Below are 24,616 nucleotides of genomic sequence, written 5' to 3'. Positions count from 1 at the left end.
TCTCCTTTCGTCTTTACCCACCCTCCTCTTCTCCTCATAACAGAGTGACTTTGAGCTTCTCCGTGCGTTTGACTAAACTTGTGTTTAGTCAGGTGGTGAAGGCCAAGGGCCACACCAGCCCCCTGCTCTCCTGCAGAAGTCTACGTGACATTAATTAGCATCTCATCAGCATGCGATCCTTTGCCACCACACAAACGTTGACTACACACATGCGTCTCCTGAGTCCTTGAATATACTTTACCTCTCTTTGCACAGTGGTGTTTAGCTGTTTTGAGTCTTTTTCAGGTGAATTTAGGCACACAAAAAAAGAAAGTTTATACTTGGTTGTACACAAAAAACAAAGAAGTTTGCTTGGAAGTGTTCAGGAGAGAAGCCATAAAACCTCTCTGGTGTGTTTGTGTTGTATTTGAACTTTGAACTCGCAGCAGAACAAATGGACACACACAAATAGAAACACAGACTATGTGAATTTACTTGCAAATATGCATTCAAGCTAGACTAACTAGAAGAAGAAGTACTACCCATCTTTAACATCTGTGCTCAGATTTTGGTGTTTGTTGCGTCGTGGGTTTCCACACTGTTATGTCTGATAAAGGTGTAAATGTGTGTTTCTGCCACACCAGCCTGGAGTCTTATGACACAAGGCATGGTGTTAAGACTCCAAGACTCTGAAATGATCCAGGAGGAGTGTATATATATAGAGTTGTCACTGGTACCGAACCCTGAAGATACACATGCTGTGTGTTAATAATTGTAATAGCTCTACTCCAAACAGTTTCTACTGTGTTTATTACATCCATCCACATTCAAACGCAGAGTAATTTATATTATTCTCACTTTACTACCTACACTTTACTTTTGTGTGTGCTCACTCATATAGATTATTTCGTTTTATTAATATTATGTGTTGTTTTAACACTCATTTAAGTACACCTATTATGTATGCAGGCCGTGTGTGCGCGTTTGTGTGTGAGTGTGTATGCATTGTCGACACCCTGGCATGTTTGGCTCCCTCCTTTTAGGCCAGGGCAGGCGGTGACGAGACAAGGAAACCAGGATCTTGTTTCAAGCTGGATGAGGCTATAAGAGAGCAGAGAACACACTGCACAAACAGACGTACAGAAAGACAGAGGGAGAGAGAGACAGACATACGGAGAGACCTCAGAATAAACAGAAAAAGGAGACAGGCTTGGAAACGAGAAGTTTGAAGACTGCAGTCAGACAAAACAAGCTTTCTGTAAGTCATACATCCTTCTCTGAAGCTGGAGTGATCAGTCAAAACAGGAGAAGAAGGACCCACTTGAAAAAATCAGAGGCTCCTCCTCTCAACCTTGATCTCTGAACTCAGCCCTTGAGGGGAGGGGGTACCCTCTGGGGCGATGTTCGCCGCCCGGACCGGAGGGAGCATGGGGCCTGGTGGCCACCACCCCATGCACCGTAAACAATCGGTGGCCTCTATCAGCGGGACAAAAACCAAGGAAGTCAAGCGCAATTCCACAGCCGGGAAACAGGGGGCGTACAGACACAAGGCGGTGCTGATCAGAGAGATGGAGACCAAATGGTACCTGAAAATGTTTGGAATGGGCAAAGAGGAGACAGTCGCACATAAGACTGGTATGCCCTACAGGTCAGTCAAGCCCTGTGAGTGTGTGGATATGTGTGTGTGTGTGAGAGAGAGAGACCTTAAATAGAGACCATACAGCCATACTTGACACAGTGCAAACAGATTGATGGCCTAAATGTATTATGCAGAGCTGCTTGTTGATGCACAAAATCATTTGGTTCCATGGACGGATTAATCCCAGTGGTGCTTACACAAACATGCACACACAAATGATGGTATTACGGGCTTTTTGATTCTCTGCACATCATTAACTCTGCAATCAATAAATTGGTGTGCATGTGTGTGCAACATACTGTAAGTACACATTCAAGGACCATCAGGGACTTCAATGACAAATGGTTTCTTTACATTTCTGACCATTGTGTGTCACAGGAGTCATGCTACCCATAACGACCCCCGGCTTAGAGTTGTGTCACCTGATCTTGCCTTAATGCTAATAACTAGCATCTGTCTTTCTGCATTAGACTGTGCTGACATCTTCAAACGCCATGGTGACAAAACAAATGGAGGCTGGAGGGAGTGCTTTGATTCTTGTCTGTGTGACTGACAGATATGAAGCACCAATGGTGTTGGTTTCCAGGCCAATTTCCACTTTTGGAAGTTCGAATATCACTAAAGCAAGAGTTGATCTCATCTCTCCCTTCCTCTGTCTCCTCTCCTTTTTCTCACACATGGATATTTTCAGTGTTGGGTTACACCACCCTCCCCATCCCCTTTCCCTTTCCACATCTCCTCTGGTCGCTTTCTCTAAACGCCTAATCCGTCCCATTCCAATCATTCAAGCCTAAAGCTCCACATTCATCAGCCTGGAGTCCAGAGTTTCTCCTCTCCTCTTCCCTTTGCCTTTATTCTCCAGCTTCCCTACTGATTTTGGCTCTGATCACTCTCTAATTATAAAAACAAAGTAGACAAGTGAGAAGAATGATTAAGAACCAAGGGCGCAGTGTGGCGACAAAATGTTGTGGTCTCCCAAATATTTATAGATCCATTTATCTTGTAGGGCAACAAAGCAGAAGGTTTCATAATTCAAAAGGATTTGTATGATACAAATTTGTTTGTTCACTATTCAGAGAAAATCCATTGGCAGAAGATTGCAGACTCAGACTGTATGTACAGCTTGGCTGTGAAGTGACAGATATTTTTGACATGTATTTCATGTAACTTTACTTCACGTTAAGATTTCTGGCAGCTACATGTGCACTATGTGATCTCTTTATTTGGCTGTGTTAATTACAGAGTAACAGAACTAAAATTTCCACCATATCTTGAATGGTGATTATGACCATTATGTGTCTTTGATAAGATATTTGTTTTATTAATAGTAACTCATCATGTTACATTAGGTACAGGTGTTGAATGAGCTGCTTACAAGTGTCTTTGGCTTGGGCTGCTGCTTGCATTGTTTTCATTGTTTTATAATCTCTACAGCAACCAAACACAGTTCAGTGTCAGTATCCATTGCTGATATAGAAAGTAATGTAATATGTATCCCCTCTTAGACAGTGTTGAATTGTGAAATATTCAAAAATGATTGCAGCCTGCTATAACCTTCCACGTGGGTTTTTGTTTGCCATGGCAAACCTTAACCATACTCGCAATAAATTGGATTTAACCAATCAATTGCTAGCTGGTTAGTCAGCTAGTTTGGTTAGGTGGATAACTGCCCCGTGAGTAAATCTTTATGCATTTAGCCACTGCTTGGATTCAACAACAACTATTTGAAATGGTTTTCAGCTTGTAAAAGTTTATTTGGTAAGCTTTGAGAAGATTGTCCTGATATATGCTGTTTTTTGTAATTCAACATACATTAAAACATAGCTATTTGTTTTGTCGATCTCATCATAGCACTGTGTTAGCACTGTTAACTCCGTCCTATTTCCCTCCTTTCAAGCACCACTGTGTTGAACTACAGCTTTTGCACAGTGCTAGTGCCACAAAGTCCTTCTTTAACATGTCCTCTCTTTTTACATATCACCCCTAATTGATTTCAGATATTTTTAATGGGCAGAAAATGGCACAAATATTCAATATTATTCAAATATATTTGAACTGAAAATTGAGGAAACATATGAATTACAAAGTTGCCAAATAAAAACAAATTCTACATCAGGTTGTTTTTTCAGATGCTAGGCCAGACGTGTTGGTGGCTTCACATGCTCTTTATTTGCAGGCTCATAAAGATATGCTGAAAGCCCCCCATGGCTTAACTGACAGATTGACAGCTACATGTGTGAGTGTGTGCATGTATGAGTGTGTTTACTACGTATGCTTCGAAGTGATGAGCTCAGTGGACCACCAATAAAAAAAGGGACTACAGTGTGCGAATTACTATGAGATTAGCACGACCTTCACACATACATACTCTCATAAACACACACACACGGACAGATAGAATACATTTTCAATAATCAATACTGATCATTAGAGTCTGATCACTCTGTTTTTATAATGGGGACATCTCGAAAGAACGACTAATGGGTTGTCTCTGACCTAAAAAAGACATGAGTGTGAGATGAACCTTTCCAAAAAGCCACACACACACACACACACACACACACACACACACACACACCAGAGCTGCCAGCTCTCCTTTCTGAGCCCCTGACGTGGACGCCAAACAGCATGCGATGGCTGGATGGATATCTCCCTGTCTGTTTTGAATCAGAACAATTGCTACAATTTTTGGCCATTCAGTAATTCTGCATAAAAACTGGGGCAGAATATAAACAGAGAAATCCTGGGATTTTATAACTGAGCTAAAAATAGTATTTTTTTTAATGTTAAAAATGAATCTAATGTAATCGCCTTATTCCACTGGAACACACAGGTCAAAACTGTCACTTTAAGGCAATATTCAAAGTGCTTTTCCTCCACTACAACATGTAAGAAAGTAAGGAAACTTAATAAGTTAAAACGATGACAGCCAACAGTATCACTGCCCCTCTCTAACCAGGTATTGGTTCCTGACACCCTTGGCACCAGAGACAAAGGTGTGGTAACATGACACTGTTGCACGAAGAACAAAAACACATGTAGAGAGCTTGATGCTTTCCTGGACCATGCGAATGCTGCCAAGATTAATGGTTTGAATCACACAACAGCCACCCTTTTTGTACATCCTAAAAATAACCCTCAGTAGATTAAATATTGTTATATTACACAAAATGTTAACACTTCCTGATGAAGCTAAAACCACAAAATGCAGTTGAATAGTCTATTCTTATCTTGGTTCATCTTTTAAAAATGCTCAGACGATTAAAAGAACAGTAAGATTAGAAGAGGAGACTTAGGACGGCTAGAATATCTCTATATTTTGTACAGTCAATGTAATATGATGTTATCATTCCCACTTTGCTCTCACCCTTCAGCATTAAGCTGGTTTAGATTTTCAATGATAATAACAATGGGATTTAGTAGAGAATGTAGGCCAACACACTGGTGTTAAAAAGGAGCAGGACAGTCCCTGAGGGCTAGAGACTGATCACTGGCATAATTATTGCTGCCATAGAGTCAGATGGCACAGAAAGAGCTTCCTCATTCAAGTAAACAACACGCATATATCGTTTTAAATACTGCAAATGGCTGGTGAGGGGTTACGACGTGGACACAAACTTGATTCATTTAATCTTTTTTAAAAATTCATCCACAAACTGCTACTTAGTGTTTTGCTGTGCCATGCTGATCTACTTGTTCTGTTTCTATCCTGCTGTGCACACTGGATAATTATCAGACATATGCAATCACTGTATAGGGATTCACTCACTGGAAGGAGTGTGTGTGGGGGTGGTGGGGGCAAAATGAAAGAGACAGAAAAAGACAGCTAATTAGTCTCAGGGAACATGAGGCTGATGGGTAAAAGTTCAGAATGTAAAATATGTGAAATTCAGAGGAAAAGAAGTGGGAAAAACATAAAAATCTCAACCTCAGCCCCCAACTGGACCCTCCCAAAAACTGTCTTTTCCCTCTCTGTCCACCACCCTTTATCTTCTTCTTCTCTTTTGTAGATTTCATCAGTGACTCACCTGTCTATATGCTGAGCGGCTCAAAGGAGAATGTGACTGAACATCAGAGGGCAAAAGAAAAAATAACAAAAGAGGTCAAAGTGCAAGATTAAAAGTCAATTTTATTGCAAAAACAGAGAAATACTTGTTAGTGTATATGAATTCAATGTGTGTGCATGTATGGACTCTATGTGTATGGATCCGTATGCTTCTAGTGTCTATAAATACACAGTAAACACACTCTGGCGTTTCAAAAGCTCAGCTGACATTCCTGCTGCCAGGCAGGATCAGTTTTTCCAGCCATCCTGCCGGACAATGGACACAGCTGTCCTTCCGATAACCTCCTAAACCCGTTTAGGAGCGTGTGTGCATGTATGCAGTCATTTTTCAATGAATGTAATCAGTTTCAGCCACAGATGAAGGAAATCTGTCAAAGTTTTTGTTTCAAAGTGTTGAAAAGTTAAATATTGTTGTTGTCTAGTACAATCTGTTTTTCCAAACTGTCAATTTCTGCAATGTTTTGTCTCATCTGGGATTAATAAAACTGTAAAACAAACCCACGCAGTAGCACTCTTGTCAGACTGGGACTCACCACAACCTAGGGCTCTACACCGTTTTTGGGTTTGGACGCAAAGTTTAAGAAACAAAGAACGACCAGTCAGTCGGTACCTGATACCTGCAGGATAGAAGAAAGAAACTCGATCCTGATAAACAAAAGTTAAATTTAGAGCCAAAGTTAAACTTAATAATTCAGTGATTTAATGTTGTTACTGGGATGTTTGGCAGATTACAGATTGTGAGTTTTTTCCTAGTTCATTTGGACTTTGTGTGTGTTTGTGTCTGGGTATTTGGGTATTTTGGACAAATACTGTAGAGCTATTGCTCAAATGATTTGGTGAACACCAAAGAATGAATGGAAGAAAATACTTCCAAGTTCAACAACTGTGTGTTTGTGTGTGCGTTTATAGAACGAGTGACAGTGTGTGTCTAAACTCAAATGTCCTCATATGGTAGAATGGTATGATTCCCACAATCCACTGGAGGACCAGACGTGATGTCATTGAACACTCTCGAGAGGAGGCCAGAGGTGAGAGATTATATACTGTGTGTGTGTTTGTATGTGTGTAAGTGGTGAGAGAAAAAGAGAAAAACAGACCAGAGAAAAAGGCTTTTATTAACACTGCCCTCAGACTAGTTGCAATTTGACAAGTTGGCTGTGTGCATGTGTGTGTGTGTGTATGTGTGTTTATTTTAGGTGTTTGTCTCGGGCAAAAATCCAGAGTACATTTTGTTTGGAGATAGACAAAGTAGAAAAGGGAGTGCAGGGTAAGAACTAAAAGGCAAAAGAGGTGAAATAGATTAAAGGGGCACTTTAAAATCAGGGATCAGGGAGGAAAAAGTGAGTAAAGTAACATAAAACATGCACACATACACAATATAATGTGTGTGTATCTGTGCCTGATTTTTTCTTTTTTTTAAAAAAGCTAATAGCAGGAGACATGAATGCCGGAAGAAATCAGGACTAAGTGAAAGGAGTTGTGACAGAGGGAATATTGAGAGACAAAGGAGGGATGATGGGGAAAGTGAGAGTGAGAGAAAGGATAAGAGTGAGTTGGAGAGAAATAGGGGTAGAGAGAGAGAAATAGGGGTAGAGAGAGAGAGAGAGAGAGAGAGAGAAATTGAAGGAGAGGGAGGGAGGGAGGGAAAAACTGTCCCAGATTCCCATGCCATTTAATAGGGAACAAAACCAAACTGAGCTTATAATGTAATGTAGACTGGCTGAGCAGGGGGCAAAGTGACAGCATGAGTGTGTGTGTTGTGTGAGAGAGAGAGCAGAGGAGAGAGAGAGAGAGAGAGAGAGAGAGAGAGAGTGGCATCTCTGTGTATGTTTCTTTCTCTTTTGTGTACGTGCACAACATATGTGGCACAGCACACATGGAGGAGAGTGTGTAAAGGAAAAAAAGCTTGTTTTTCCTGAGTGGACGTGCAGCTTGCAGACTTATCTTGACTGTTTTTCCAAGTTGGATTTTCTTGCATTTCCCTAAATAAGAGGAATGTGCTTTATGTGAAGCTTCAGCCAGAGGAATACTTCACCACTTTCCTCTGCTCCATGTAGCGCTGCGTGGGCAGGGAGGCCTACCTGGATTACTTTGAGCGTACATGTTTGTGGGACAGATTCACAGAAGACGGGAGAGACTGAAAGAGAGGATAAAGTGAAGAAGAAGAACAAAGCGGGAAGATGTACCTCTACAAAGCAACATGCCCAGACATCCCCAACCCCAAGCAGAAGGGGCAAAGAGGTCAGGGAGGTGGTCAGGGAGGGGTTCAAGCTCAAGGCCCGGGCCAAGGAAGGCTCGGCAGGCAGACATCTACAGTGACAGGGCCTCGACCATACTCTCCTCTGATGCTGTGGATGCCAAACAAAAGCAAAGGTGTGGTGGAGCTCAAACAGCTGGAGGAGTTTCTCAACTTCCACTCGCTGTCGCTGCACGACACGGTCAAGAGCCAGACAGGCATGTCCTACAGGTAACCTCACCTGTGTTTGTTGGCTCTCCTGTAGATTTTCACTTGACTCCAAAGCTTATGTCTACAGGCTAATTTGTTGCCATGGCCACCCTAACAGCATTACTGCTAAGAGGGGTGGATGTTGTTTCTGTATGTTGTGGGTGAGGCATGTGTTGTTTCGGTTAGTTGGATGGTGAACCCACCAAATATGTAGGACTTTGTCACTACTTATTTTGCCACTGTTAGTTTGAGAATGCTTTGTTTGTATGATGTCCACACAATGGAGATCTGGGGTGTGAAAAAAGCTGTAAAAACAGTTTCAAGACCAGCGCGTCTGAACCCATTGAACCCCACATAATGTATCTTTGTTTGTACACTGATAATTCCTCTCTGGATGTATTTATGTCAGTGTATTGCTGAGTACTTAGAAATACAGTAACTCGGAAATAAACATATTTACAGCCTGGTACAAAAACCTGTTTTGGTCTCTGAAGCTAATTTACCCGTTCATGACAACTGTACAGAGTAACAGGTGCCATTGCAGATGGCTTGTTTGAGCACCCAGGCGTCATTTGGCCCGCCTCAGCCTCATCCACGTCTTTGCTGAGTTTTAGATTAGGAGGCAGGACAGCTAACATGGTGGCATCCAGAGCCACATATTTTGAGCTTTAAAACAGCTCTTCAGAAGCTTATGGGTTACATCTTGCATACACCGACACATTAATTGTTAAAAATAAACAAAAAGAGAGGAAAGCACAGGTGTTTACACTAATTTCGTAATGTGTCACATGCGTATTTGATGCAGGCAGGGCCGGTCCTAGCTATGGGCAATGTGGGCGGCCGCCCAGGGCGCATTCTCCGTGGGGGGCGCACGAACGCCCGAAAAAGCAAAAAACCTCGGTAATTTTCGATACCGCTCATTAAGTTAGCGGAGCGGGCGCCCCGGGAGCGGGGTGTGGACAAGGTAGAAGGGGGGGTGTTCGCCCAGGGCGCAAATGTGGCCAGGACCGGCGCTGGATGCAGGTCCATTGAATTGTTAAATACTTGGAACTGGAAACATGTACACCAACTTGAATAGTTTGATGAGAGTCATATTTACTCAATGTTTGGAGCAGCTCACTTCTGCGTTCATGTTTGCCTCACAGTCCTCTTAAAGCTGCAGGACCAAAGCATTTTAAACTTGTGCTTCGAAACAAGTAATATGTCAGTAATAGAAGTTAATGCACTAGGGTCACAAATAATCAGAATGTGCACATGTACAGCACTGTATAGAAAATATGCATTCAATCATCCTGCAAACGGCGAAATGTTTTTTTTGTTTTGAGGATAATGTATATAATGTGTTTCTCTGCTGGAGACGCACTGCCATTATGTGTTTGTTGTTTTTCCTCTACAGCATCACGTTGGTGAGTGGTTTGAGTGAGTGTGATTGGGACATTGTGGATCAGTGCTCAGCCCTCAGGCTAGAAAGCAGCATTGTGTTTTTATTTCCAGTGGAGAGGAAGGGAGAAGAATGATCTTGAGTAAAGCATTTAATCATCTGATAGAGTTTCTGCTGTTTATTGTAGATTGTTACTAATATTTAAACTTCATTTATCGGTGTAGGTTGCAGTGCTAATAAACCCAAACATAAAATGAGCAAAATACACCTGTAGCAATTCTTTATTTTACACTGGTAACCATATAATATCTAAATAATGCTCTGCCATAGCGTTGTTTGAGGTGTCCATGTGTTTTATATTTGGAGATGCTGCTGGCTTAACATTTCCCTGAACTATATTTTGGTCATCCGAACAGCCTGTTCATTCCCCGGGCTCGCTCGTCACCAATTCTGTGGCTATATTCTGCAAACATGTTTGACTATATTGCAGTCAGTGTAATAATAACATGACCTAAACTTGTTCCGTTGTTGTGTTGGCACAGCAGAGGAAATTACAGCATAGAGCTTGACCTCGTCTGTGTCCACCAATGCAGAGAGAGAAAGGGGGGAGGAGAGTGTGATGGCGGTCCCTGATGGGTTAACCTGGCTATGGGAGCTCATATGTCCATGTGCTGTTAGCATTTCGCCTTGGGACCTTGGCATATGTGTGTACATAGGCCTGTGTGTGTGTGTGTGTGTGTGTGTGTGTGTGTGCCTTCATTGCCATGGTAACTAAAAAAAAAACAGCTGGCTGTCCAGCTCTTTTCTCAGGTCAGGACCTGTGCTGGATGCTGACACAAACAGGAAAGAAAATCTGTAGCCTGTAACTCCTGAAACATAAATCATTTCTCTGGCTCTTTCTATAAAAGCAACTAAAACCAGCATAGCGTAACTTGACCCCAACAAGAAGAGTGGGGAAACTACAAAATATTAATAATGAAATGCTTTTAATTCCTGAACACCCCAAAAGAAGAGTTGCAAATCAGCAATGTGCCCTCAGTGCCGTTCCAATGAGTTCTTTTTTTAAACAGAGGTGACATGATAAAGTCCTAACACAACCTATTTAGTTGTTTATCCCTTATAAAACAAAGAAATCCACTCCACCACAGAGTTATATTTTTATTGATACTGATAATTTATAAAGGTCTGAAAAGATAAACCCATCCAGTATAAAACTAACTAAAAACTTGATCTTGTTTATCATCCTATAGGCCCTTGTCCTAAATAAGAACCTCAAACTGATATCTGCTTAAAATGAGTTTAAATTTAAATCAATTTTTTGTAACCCCACAATCCTCAACAGCAATTTTAGTTTTTTACACTGATATAGCCTACAGATAAATCTAAATTGTTTCTTCTGAATGTTTCTCTATTTCTTACTGTTGAATGAAATGTAGTCCTTTGCAAAGACAGACGTAACACTAATGTAAATGTTTGATTCATTCAAAATGCTACAAAGAGCACAATTGAAGAAGAATAAGAAACAAGCTACAAGCAGATCCGAGCCTCAACTTCACAGTGCGTCCTCACATGCCCTGAAGTGTATTATTCATGAGTGTGTGTGTGGGTGTGTGTGTGTGTGGGGCGTGCGTTTTCAGTTGTGAAGGAGCATCTGTATGTGTGTGTGTGCATGTTCATTGTATTGTTAATGGGCATCTTGACCGTGAACTTACTAACTGTGTTAAATTCAGAACATATGCATTCAACATTTCCACTGGGCTAATGTGGCGAATGTTAACGCTAATTATCTGGTCAGGGCCAGATATAGTCGTTATGTGACAATGTTAGTGAACCATGTTAGAAAAGCAGAGATCAGCCACTTTGTTCCAGAGAGAGATTTGATTTAAAAAACAAAAAACAAAACTGAAAAACTGACTTTGTCAGCCAGCCAGCGCACGTCGGCCCTGAACGCCTCACCACTGAATTAACATCCGGCACAGGTTCACTCTGCCGTTTCCCTCAGCTCTGTCATTTCCCTTCTTTGCTTTCTTTGCATTCTCAGACTTCTTGCATTGTATTAAAGAGGGTACAGCTGTTACCATTCGTTCAACGCCTCTACCATCTGCCTTTCTTCAGTCATTTCAATGTGAGGAAGTCTTCCTCCTGCTTTGGTTAAAATACTTGTTTGAAATCAACCCTGCACACTTTGCAGGAAATTACACAGAGTAAACCTTTTGCAATTGTCACATGATTTCATTCAATTTCATTATTTTCATCTGTGAAATGTTACATTATGCCAATATTTACTCACTTTTTTTTTGGATATTATAGTGCTTAAAATATGCTTTGGGGAAGTAGTGATGTTTCATTTGTGCAGGTGCTCTCTGCTTTAGGACAGAAAGGCAGTTTCCATGTTTTCATTTGGGTGACTAAATTAATATTAAGCCTAAAAATAACTATTCAATCAACCCTTCCTGTTAAAAAACAAGCCTGAATCCAGTACATCCTGTTTTGACCTAAATGCCAAAGTAGTCAGAAGCAAATGCACTCACCACACACACACGCACACACACACACACAAACTAAAGTAGACATCAATTTTAATCAGACTAGTGGGGAAATAGATTAATCAAAAGCTCATGATATTATTTGATACAGAGCAGGGAATGCTGGGTAAAGGAGGGACAGTGAGGGGGCATTTAGACCTCTGGGCAGCAGAGGGTCACATTATGAGGCATATGCCATGTGCACATGGGTGTACCAGTGGGTGTGTTTACAGACAGTCTGGATGTTTGTCAGTCCATCTGATTGAATGAGCTTTGCTGATCCGTGGTGTGAAGGTGTCAGAGTGTCCCCACAGTTGTTCCTCTTCACTCCTCTGTCACTCACTTTGTTTTTTTTTTTATATTTATGTTTTTACATCATTTGTTTTTGTTCTTCAGTTATCCTTTTTATGAGTATGAAATAAAACTTGGAAGTTAAATGTTAAAGCTCAATAATGCAAATCTCGGACTGAAAATGGGATTATGGAGTTTTTAATTAATGTAGTGGTACTTTATGAGGGCCGGCTGATCTGCAGCATAATCAACAACACATTTTTAGTCTTCATTTTCTATTACCAGATACATACTGCAAGCTGATATTTCCACAGGAAAATATATATTATATTTATTATAAACTGCAGTCACTTTATGTGAAATGGATGTGTCCAGGACCAACTACAATTAAGTTATGTGCTATAGACTCACTGCCTAATTCTGTGACTTATTTTAGCTGTGATAGTGATTTCAAACTTTGTTCTGTAACACTATATCTGAGCTCCACATTGGCGAGAAAAGAACAACTATAACGGTGCTGTGTTTGAACCCCAAATAAGAGAGAGCAACAGTGAATATTTATTGACTACAGCCAGTCACAAGCCTGTCCTCTTTGGACTGGAGCCTCGTGTTCACTGAAAGCGTTTAGACTCTGGCATCTGCCTATGTAAGGAGAAGCTTTCCAGGCATGCAACTTTACTTTATTATTATTACGTTGCCTAACAGACAGAAACAGCAAGAGTGAAGGTGGGGAAAGAGAGGGCGGGTGGAAGGGGTGAAGCGGAGAAAAGAGAGAAATTAAAATATAAATTAAATACGACTATTTTAAAATGTGAGTAGTATGTTAATACCAGTACCTTAAGTGAATAAATGGTGTTCATTCTGAAGTACAGGAAGATGGAGACATTTGTCTCACTTTGTACTGTAGTGTTAACGTGTTTATCTGTGTGTGTGTGTGTGTAATAGCTTGTGTGTGTCTGTGTCAGTCTGTATTCTTAATCAGAGCCTAATGAAGCTGTAGTTTGTAATCGATCAACACTTAAGGAGCAGTGAGCGAAATTGTGCACTCAACCAGTGATTCATCGAATACGCATGTGCACACACACACACACACACACACACACGACACAGACATACAGATACGCGTCCAGATAAATGCGTCAATTGCTCATCCTTTATTCATCTTGGAAAACAAGTGAATATTTAACATAGGAGCTGGTATCCTTACTAAATACTTTATTGGTCAGGCGGTCACAGAAATGTGTGTGTGTGTTTGTGTGCGTGTATATGTATATGTGTGTCAACTGCATATATAGAACCACGAACTAAGTCTTTTTTCTGTTTCATTGGCAGAGAATTCATTACACTGCAGGTTTCAGTTGTCAAATCAAGTGTGTGTGTGTGGGTTTGTTTTATTGCACAGCCATTTGCTACTACCATCAAGATCGATATTTCTGTATAGTCTCAAGACATAATGAAAGTGCTTGTGTCACTATGACTAAATTGCTCAAAGAAATACCAGTACTAGAAAATATAGATTTGCTCAGTTAGACTACTTCTGCTTTTTGATTTAAAGGGTTGCAGAAGATATTTGAGTTGAAGAAGTTTCCTTTTGTGGTTTAGAGCTGTTTTATTTTTTATTCATAATACTTTAAAGCTATGACAGCAAAAACCCTGTGAGGGTGTGTTGAACTGTGATGGATCAAGATCCTTTGGCTTAGACCATAGTCAGGTAATAGTCATGTAATAAATTACTCTGGATACAGAGAAAGAGACCTTCTCATTTTTCAAAATAATAATTAAAAGATTGGAAAAGTCCTTTAAACAGAGGGTTTATGGTCCAGTGTGTTCAATTAAGCTTTACATCAGACTCCAGGAGACTTATATTTTTTATATCTGTAGGGTAATTCTGAAGGGGCTTTTGGCAACTACAATTTACCCTTTTGTTCAACCCCCTAAATGCAGTTTCTGTAATAAACTAGCTACCATTGTTCATTAAAAAGATTCAACTATCGTGTAAAGCTTTTTCTTATTTCTTATCCTCAAATGGATGAAACAGCGCCCCTCTGGATTTCAACGGCGGGTAAATGTAAGTCAACCTGTGTGGTGAAAAATGATACTGCAGCCTCACAGCACAGAGACGTGAACCTCTGCTGAGGACAAGCCAGGTGAAGTTCACGTCCTTTGATTAGCATTTTAAAATATCAAGTATGAAGTTGACAAATATCGGCACTGTACTACTGGCAGGCTGAATGGACAACACTCAAGATATATAAAGTTAGTAGCCGTATTCAAGTTAAATAACTGGGAGACAGAGAGCTAGCTAGTTCTCCGGTGTTTCGGTTTAACCTGCGACCCCGTTAATTGGTGACCTTTAGCCGAATGGGTCTGTGGTTGTCGCAGGGAAATATAGCTGTCTTACTGTCTTACAGTAACGCTACAATGTCAACAACAACACACCGGATTCACCTTTGGTGTTTTACAGCGACGTGTTCAGCTGTCAACTACGACAACCGCAGACAGGCATTCGGGTAAAGGTCACCAGATAACACGGTCGCTGGTTAAACCGACACACCGGTGCTTTAGGCTAGTGCTTAGCCAGCAGCGTTGAGTGATGGAGAGAGACAAAAAACAAACAAACAAACAAAACAAACGCTTTTTATCTTTTATATATCAAGGCTAGTATTTGACATGGACACACCACTATGGCCCCACGAAGAAAAAGAGACTGGCCTCCTTCCAAAAGCGTGAGTAAAATTGTAAAAAAATCTGCACACATGTGATATAATATATTCACTTTATTGTCAAAATGACACCAGCAGTGTCTCATTTTTCTTTCTTAGACGACCTGTCTAACTTCCTCACAGATGGTTACCTGAACCATTTTTCCTCTGAAAGTCCTTGGACACCCACATAGTTTTACTTTTTTTTTATTTTTTTTTAATCAGACATCTGCTCAGGTTGTGTTTTGATGACATAAAACTCCATGCATGAATAAAAATGCTAAAGATGTAGCCTGCTGTTTTAACAGGTGCAACATAACGAGAGGGGAAGTGAAGTAGACGTCAGTCAAGCACGTTTTATGTCTAATCAGCCAACATAAGTGGAAACAGCTGTGAGGATGTGCACTCCCAGGGGTGGACAAAATAATAGGAACACCTATGAGCTGTGGAGTTGGACATTTTAATGTTAGGGGCTAATGGAGATTGACTCGTCCTGTAGTCAGCAAAGCCTAACCCTAACTCAAGTGCATGTTTGAAGAACTGCGCGGCCATGGAAGTTGCTGCTTGGTGTATAATCACCTGATTACAGTTGCAGCGCAATTTGAGATTAGTATGATCATTTGAGGTGGCAGAAGGTGGAGCATGGTCTGCTGGAAGGCTCAGCCAGAAATCCTTTAGTTAATTAGTGTTTTATCAATATGACTCGTGGCGATCTCGTGCTTGCTCTCCTCTGTCACTTAACACGCACGCTCATTTGTTTAAATGTCACTTTGGAGAGATTTCATTGACTTATGAATTCCCTCATACTCAGACTCACCTTATTCTATCCCCATAACATACATGTCTAACATGAATCCAACACAGATGAAGTATTTCGTTGTTCATGCAACGAAAGCAAGTTTGGGTTTAGTCCTCCATTACTCAGCGCTGTTCATTCTAGTCTTACTGAATCTGAAACGGCTCTTAAATATGACATCGGACAATCTCACACTCACTCACATCATCAGTTTATTAGTAAGCTACTGAGTGAGATAACGCATGTTCTTAACATGGCTCTCATTAATAAATCAACTTTACAGCTTGGAAAAATCACCCAGACGCTCACACAGCGACTCCCTTCAAACACACATGCACAGACCTCTGGTGTTTCCTTGTGTCAGCCCTAGCCAACTGTGTAAATCAATATGGCATCAGTTCGTCCTGTTGCTGTGCTTATTTAAGATAGTGCCAGATAGGAGCTCAGCTTTAGAGAAATAATTTGCATGAGTTATTGTTCCCTCTTTCTTTCTTAATCGTTTCAACTTCTCATTTACTGCTAAAAAAAGGCCAAGACATTGAGGTGATCCATCTCCCGGTCGTTGTTTTATCCTCGTCTTTATCTCTCCCTGCTCTGGTCTTTAAGTTTCGCTGCCTCGCTCGTCTCCCCTCTTGGTATTTGTCCATTATTGATGAGGGCTGATAAGCGGTTATTTAAGAGGCAGAGCTATCCTTGGGTCTCAATGAGGTCGCTTGAGGATAACGCCCCAGCGGAGCTTCATCTTACTCTCAAGCGGTATGCTTGACGTATTTAAAAGGAGCTGTGCTTACTTTAACTTTGTGGTACGCACACACACACACACACACACACATTCACCTTTTTACTTTAAATCTATTAACTCATGTTCAAGGTGTCTCTGTAGCCTTTGGCAAGTCAGACCACATCCAAAATGCCACAATTTATAATACGAGTATATGAGGTCTGGGCACACAGTCATGTAACTCAATTAAGAAATCCCCAGAAGGACTCTCTAATAGGTCTGAGCGTGTGTTTGTGGGATGTGAGACTAAACCATTCTCTGCACTTTAAGATAAGAGCCGCAGTTAAATACCTAATTGGTAATGATGATGCAGTGCACATGAGGGTGTACTAGCGTGGGTGCGTGAAGAACCCCAAGAGGGGAAATAGAGACACTTTAGAAATATGTTTAACAGTTATATGGTGCATGTGGGTGGGTGAGTGGGGTGCAGTGGTTTAGTTACAGAGAGGAGGTACATAAATGAGAGTCTTGGGAGACGCAGAGTGAGATCAAAAGAGAGCTGGGGAGATAACACAAGATGTGTCGTGCAATTAGTTTTATACTGCTGGTTGATGGTGTTACCACTAGGGGGAGCCGTGTACCTGCTGTCACTTGACATGAAAGCACAAGTGTATTTTTCATGTGCATGAGTGTGCGCAAAGAGAGAAATGGTACTTGCCAACAGCTGAATGAACAGCAGTGAGTGTCTGCAGCCACTTCTGCTTCCTAAAGTTAAACTCTTTCCACACAAACTGTAACACCATATGCCCGCATATTTGATTTTTCTGTGCACAGTTTCAGATTTGTCAAGGCACTATTTCCTCATTGCATTTATTGATTACAGCTCAAAAACGAAAGCCTGTGTGCCGCTGATGGCAGTGAATCAGAGCACCTGAGTCCCCGGAGATGCTGTGCGTTTGCCAAGAGAGGAGAAAACGCTCGGCCAAAGTGAAATACTGTATTGCTTTAAGAGGTGCTGCAGTGCTCATGCAGCGGTGGACTCGGTAGCAGAGGTTCACCTACCATAGATTGCGGTTAGAACTTTCAAACCACGGCTCAAGAGAGGGCCATATAATATCCCACCATGCTCCTGCACCTGATAAACAGTTTCCCATACTTTTCCTTCACATCGTTTCCCCTCTGTCACTAAAGCAATTTCCCCTGAGTCCCTTTTTCATCCTGCTTTTACTTTCTTTTTTTCCCCCTCCCTTTCTCTTTATCATTTAATCTTGCTTTGTTTCTTCCACACCCCTTTGGTCCTATCATAAGTTGTATCCGTCCATCCAGGCGCAGTTTTAGTGTCACCGTATATCTCTACTTCACAGCACTAAGCTGATACACTGACGCAGGCAAAGTTTATGCTTCCTCGGATCAGCACTTTTCATGTCTTTTCTGTGTGTGTGTGTGTGTGTCTTGGCAGATTGTAATATACAAGAGTGGAGCTTGAGTCTTCGCCAGTTTGTGTGTGTGTGTGTGAGAGAGAGAGAGAGTGAGAGAGTGACTAAGGATTTGTGTTCTTGGGTGCAGTGCTATCTTTTGTAAGAAAAGGTAATACACTGTAATCTCCCCCAAGGCCCATTTAAAAAGGAAAGGTGAGCGAATATTGTAGAGGACAAAGAGTGGGATATGAGAGATTGCCATCGTATTAACAACTAAAGCGTAGTGTAGACCCAGAACACACACACACACACACACACACACACAGCCTGTGGACTTTACTGCAGTGTTTGTCACAGTTTAAACGCTGCAATAATTGTAGTAAAACACTGTGCCAATAGAGTATAGCACAGAATAATCTTAGAGCATTGTATGCAAATACCAGACAAGTCGTATCATAAATCCAGATCTATAAATGAACACTTGTGTATGGGTTGTAATGGCTTCAGTGCAGCAATGCAGCAAAGATGCAGCGATCTGTGACCAGTGACTGCAGTCTCCCATTTTAATGTGTCGAGTATAAACAAGTATTTACACACATCAACAGTGTTACAAGATGAGCCAGACCTGTATGCTTTTCCAAGCTGTAAAGTCTTAATAAGATTTGCCTCGCCTGAACTCTTTTCAGTGTTTTTGTCTCTGTGGTGTTTCATTGTAACGTCATATAAAATGATTTCATCTCCACCGCTGGAAGAGATACTGATGGAAACAACCCTACCTGTTTGGCACAAGCACAGTCGATAAATCTTGCTCTGTGAATTGTGTGTTGCACAGATGATAAACGGTGTGAGATGTGGTGCAGATATTCCCTGTCAGCACACACGAGTGATGGGGAATCCCTTGAGTGTAGATCATTGCACACATACACGCATGCACACATAAATCAATACACATACACACACACACAGTACATATACATTCACAGTTTTTCTGTTCCCATTTCTTGCACGATCAACCTTTGTACATTTTAAAAAGTGTTTGCAAAATGTTGGAATTCTTGAAATAGAGGAATAGAAGAATCTCCCAATGTCTCGATATTCGTGCTACCTTATGACTGAACATCAGGAGGTTTGGATTTAGTTTCAGTCCAATCCCTGATTTTCCGCACAGTGAGTACAATATTTTCTCACCTTTTATAATTAGCACAGCCACAGTAAAGCACTTATGAGGAGAGCCAAGTGGTTTGGCAGGAGAAAAGCTCTCCTTCGTACGACTGCTTCACCTTCCCATTATCTTGAAGTGGTTTCATTTCAACGCTGTTAAGTAATTTTGTTAATGATTGCTCTCTATAAAGTGACTCACAGCAGAAGAGAGAATTTTCTGTATGACAGCTATCATTTTAAAAAAGTTTGGCTTTCAGTATCTACATTAGAAAAATGGCACAATAAATCTGACATATATATATATATATATAAGATATACATACCACTCAAGCTCAGTGTAGCTCACCCACAGTCTTCAGAAGTGGTCTAATTAGTCAAAATAATTGTCCTCACCTGCGTAGGTTTACCATACAGGCTTTAAAGTCCTTAATTATATGCTCTTTTCTCTGTACAGTGTTCTTTTTTCCATAAATGATCACAATCAAGATGAATAGAATTAAACCATAAATAAATGAAGGGCCACCCACGGCCGAGCTCACGACTTTTCTGTGAAGTGAACTGTGTTCGTGTTGGAGAAAGTGATGTAAAAGTATGAAACAAAGTCATTTTTTACTGACTCAACCAGTAATGTTCAAATAATTAGAGCATGAAATCGAAGCAGAGGGAGATGCACAGGTGTTTGATTTAATCCAATTAACTCTCAAAGCTGGTAGATGAAACGCATGCAGTTTGTCTCTTTCCCTCTCACACACACTGATGAAAGAGCACATATACAAAACTGCGCGTAGAAATGAATGCACGCAAGCACAAACACATCGAGACCCAAACAGACACGCCATCTGTTTAATTCTCTCAAAAAGTTTGTATCCAGAACTCCGAGCCAATACTAAGCGCTGAGTAAGAAAGTGAGTCGCATGAGGAATCATTTTCATACAACTGAACATACCATTTTCTATTCCATACAAGATTTGCCCTTTAACAGGCTCTGTGGATTTGAGTGCTCCTTTCTGTGGAGCTCCATGCCGCAATTTACTCTGTGTGTACCTGCTCAACCAACCAGGGCGAGTGTTTTTCCAGTGGTCTATGTACCATGACCCCACTGTGCACCAGTTTTAATTTAGCAACTGAAAGAGCAACATAACCAAGTGCCCAGTCTGCCTAAAAATGATATCATATTGGACAATACCTCAGTACACGATTTATGTCCAAATCCAACAATGAATGCCAATTACATGGGTCCTTTGGTTCTTAGAGTCTCAGACTTGATCTGGGGCCCCAGTTGGCCTGGATCAAATTATATTCAGTGTAATGGGGTCCAGGTAAGACCATGTTGGCTTGCTGCAGGTCTCAGTGCGTCACATTGATCCAGTCATCAACATTTGGATCATATTTAACGCAGGAGATGTTTTTAAAGGCAAGAACTATGAAATACAAGGAACTACAACATGTCTTGTTGTTTTTTTGTGTGGAGCACGATGAGCTGCCTGTGCCATTTTGTCTCTGTGTCTTGTTTTTGGACAATCACGTTTTCATTTGGGTCTAATAGGCCATTTTGGGCTTCAGTTCAGTTTTGGATCCACTTTGGAGCAGTGACAAGCTCTAATCCCAGTGCAGGATTTAGTGTGCTTTTCATGTAGTGGGGCAAAAAATGGACAAACTCTCGTGGTGGTTGGGTGTGGAAACTCCAGATAACGTTGTGCCTTAGACAATTAATTAGAAATTACAAATATTATAGACATAACTGCTTCAGTACATTTATATAAACTCATTTTACTCTCCAGCACAAACACAACTGCAGTCGAACTGTCGCAGAAAAGTTTGTGTGTTGTGTTGAAAGGCCAAATGAAATGTGTTCTGGTGGAGAAGTGGCATGAAAGTAATAAACACAATTTTAAAAAATTTAATTTAGGTTGGTTTTGGATTTTTCTCCTCTGTTGTTGTATTTTGTTAAAGTTTGATGTGGTCTCTGGACATTAAGAAACTGTTTTATTTTCTTGAAAGCAATCTTACAAATGTGATTCCCCTTAAAGAGAAGAGAAGAATTGTAGTACCCATTGTTAAATATGTTTGATAGGCAACAATGATTTCACAAATCAAGCTTCTTTTCCTGTTGTTTTTTTGGCAATGTACTTCTGTAAAAGCATCAACGATGTAATGTCGTCATGTTATGGCAGATCAACATCCTGTTACATTACCCTCCTTAATGTACAGACTTCCTTCTCCAGCATGCATCCTGCGTTCCTCCAGATGCTGCCTGGTTGCCATCTGGTATCTTTATTCTCGCCTGGTGTTTTATTGCTGCTTTTTCCCACACACATAACGCCTCCATAGCGTTTCCATAGCAATGCTATTACTGAGATGACGGTTTTCTCTTGTTGTTACCACTCTTCACTATCAAGTGTCCATATCTGGAGACTCTCTAGCAGCCAGGAACGCTGCTCTCTGCATCAAATAGCTAATTGTAGAGCAGGTAGTGTAGGAGTATGCATTTATTACGTCGTGGAAGTTTGAGAACAACCTTACTGTGTCATGGATTTAGGTACAATGGACAAAAGTTTACAAAAAAAGTTGCGCGTTACAGGCTCTCAGATGTTCTCCTGTAAATTCAGGCACTTTTGTTTTAGGTGCAGCATTTTGATTGACAATATTACAAAGGTTGAAGATATAATGGAACTAGGAGTTGCGGCTTTTCTCTGTAGTGTAAGCAGTTTTCTTCGCTGAGTTTTACCTGACAGAGCAAACACAGAAATGGACAGAAAAACAAGCAGTTTCATTTCCTCTTTAAATTGCTCCTGTGGAACACATTCATATTTACTGCAGTGACCCTGGATGGATGCAGCAATGACCTGAGCTGCGGTGGGAGGGAGTGTTAACGTAGACACAGACACACAAAAGGGGAGAGATTCATCTCACACCACTGCACTGCTACTGTATGCACTCTGGGAAGAAGTGTGTGAGCACAGTGCCTTGCTCGCAGGCACTTTATAATGAGCCTCTTTCTTGTTGGTGAATGCAAAACATTTTAGTCCAGACATGTGGCGCTAACAGCTCATAAGGCTCTTTGCACAGATATTACCATGGTGACCAACATGAGGGAAAAATAAGTAAAGGTATGTAAAGGTAAGACTTAAAGCTTGCACGCCACATATTTCAGTACAAACAGTGAGTCCTGCTAACATTTTTGTTTGCTTAGTATATTAAAACAAAGTGATCACAAGAAGAGGATTGCATAAAAATGATTCCAAACGAAGTTGGGACGCTGTATAAAACATAAATAAAAACAGAATGCAGTTATTTGCTTTTTCAACCTTTATTCAATCGTAGTACAGTGCAAATATATTAAATGTTCAAACTGATACATTTTATTATCATAAATTTGATGCCTGCAACATGTTCCAAAAAAGTTGGGGTGTTGTTCCCGATCAATAATTACAAAGTCTGCGTGAACTTTTACTCGAGTGGCACCATCTGCCTATAGTTTGACACTGGTTGTCATTTCGTATCATACCGTGGAGTTGAATTTCCATTACATGATCATGAGGGAATACAATCTGCACTGTATCCACTACTATAAGTGCAGCCCCACTAATTAATTTTACTCTCCACCTGAGCCTGCTGAAGTGTTTTATTAAGGTGAATTTTAATAATTATATAATTATAAGTAATGATGTTTAAAGACACACACAACACAACGTTTAGCTTTTCAAGTTACACCGTGTGGTGCTGTCTTAACCATAACTGACTTTTTTAGTGTGTTATCAAATCCACTGTACAGGGAGTGGAGGTGATTGGTTGTGGTAGTGATAGATACAAGGTCATGACACTTTGACCCTTCTTACCAGCTGTCTCAAGTCTACATGACGAGCTGTAATCTAATGCTCCTCTGAGAACAATTCAGCCGCTAAATGGATACACTCGGGATTACGACCCAGTGGTGACCTGTCTGTGTTTGGATGTAAGTGAGTAGTTGATACAGAGACTTAAGAGTGGCACGTATGTTATTGAGCCGTCTGTTGGCGTGCTCAGGTGATGGTTTTGTCAAAGTATTCCTAATAGGAGCAAATACACTCAATAAATGTCACACATAGATACTGCTCCTCATAATTTGATGCTTAGTTTCTGACAGAACGAGAAAGGTGTATCTGTGTTTTCTCTGTGTAAAATTCACAGTATATGTGGAGAGAGGGTTTAATATGTCTACAGTGTATTTAAAATTGTGTTGTTTGGCCATAAATATGCATTTAGCACAGTTTTAGACGGCTATTTTTATCAGAGAACTACAGCGGGAAAAAAATCTTAATTATGAGCTGAACTCTTAATTTTGACAAGAGTTAAATGGAGTCATGTACTGTAGTAATTAATCAGCGCTCTGTTACATAACCCCCTTTTGGTCTGGAGGAGATGGTTTTATTTTCAGGGGTACTTTTGTTGATGGTATGAGTGGAGGTGGCAGCTGCAGAGCGCCTGGCTTCTTCCCAAGCTCACACACCTCAGTGCTCAGCCACTTTTATGCAAAGCTGAGTGGAGATATTTTTCGGTGGATTCTTCTTCTGCTCTTTTGACACTGCTCAGTAAATCGACCCAGATTACTCACCTTCATGTTTGTAAAATAGTTCAGCCTGCTTTTTGTGCTAACATGAGTTTTTATTATAGAGATTATCAACATGCAAGTATAAGTTTTATGAGAGATGCAATCTTGAAACCTGACTTTTGTTAGTATTGGCTTTTATTTTTTTAAAACCCTGATATATTACCTCCTGCGCATGAAAAACTACAATGTTTGATGCATTTTCAAGTGGGGAATAATTGTAACTGCCTTCTGGCAACCCTTAAAATGAAATGAGATGGTTGCTATAATTAAAGATTTATTAACAAAAACAAAACAATTAAGGCGAATAAGACGCTCAGTGATTGGTCATTAAAATCACATTACAATCCATCTTAAGCTCACATGAGCTTCCTCTGCAAACATGCTCACTTCTCTGCCTCTGTGAGGAGATGGAGGAGGGGATGTCAACCAGCATGTACATATTTTCATGGTGTGGTCCATATTTGGCACGAGGATGACCTGAGGGCAAAGACTCATCACTGTAATATGCTTATGGCTGTAATATCCATGATCTATGATCTACACTGTTTCTATGTGTAAACTGCTTAAATGATACAAAACTTTATACGAGGATAAATCCCCAGGAGTAATGAATCGGTGTATGTACACAAATTTCCATCTTATTACCCAGGATGCTCTGCTAATATTAAATAATTGCACAGGAAATAAATTCATGCTACACTCCCAGTGACACATAAAGACTGTCACCAAGATTATATGATGCCTCATTAACTGTAATGTAGCAATATGCTGATGCTTGTAGTATAAATTTGCCATATTAACATTTTAACATTGTTTCCATAATAGTGTTTTGGTATTCATGCAGAAAAATGTATATATATTAATATTTGCAAAGAATATGAGGAGGCATACAATAGAACT

General features: G+C 40.6%; 1 protein-coding gene across 5 annotated transcripts in view; it reads left to right on the top strand.

The window, feature by feature from the left end:
• Nucleotides 1–1,128: 1,128 nt before the first annotated feature.
• Nucleotides 1,129–24,616, top strand: part of kcnab1a (potassium voltage-gated channel subfamily A regulatory beta subunit 1a) — a 98,146-nt gene continuing 74,658 nt past the window's right edge. Inside the window, exons 1-2 of one of the 5 annotated variants that reach the window (XM_027280709.1) lie at nt 14,429–14,474; nt 14,985–15,053. In XM_027280709.1, coding sequence (XP_027136510.1) covers nt 14,998–15,053 — 56 coding nt within the window. In that variant the 5' untranslated portion in view covers nt 14,429–14,474; nt 14,985–14,997. Of the gene's footprint in view, nt 1,628–7,483; nt 8,152–14,428; nt 14,475–14,495; nt 15,054–24,616 lie in introns of those variants that run through there. The other 4 variants (XM_027280710.1, XM_010737349.3, XM_010737350.3 and 1 more) reach the window with 4 other exon arrangements.

The sequence above is a fragment of the Larimichthys crocea genome, chromosome VII (genome assembly GCF_000972845.2).
Source record: "Larimichthys crocea isolate SSNF chromosome VII, L_crocea_2.0, whole genome shotgun sequence".
Classification (NCBI taxonomy): domain Eukaryota; kingdom Metazoa; phylum Chordata; class Actinopteri; family Sciaenidae; genus Larimichthys; species Larimichthys crocea.
Note: the sequence above shows the minus strand (reverse complement) of the source record. Positions and strands in the feature narration are given on the sequence as shown.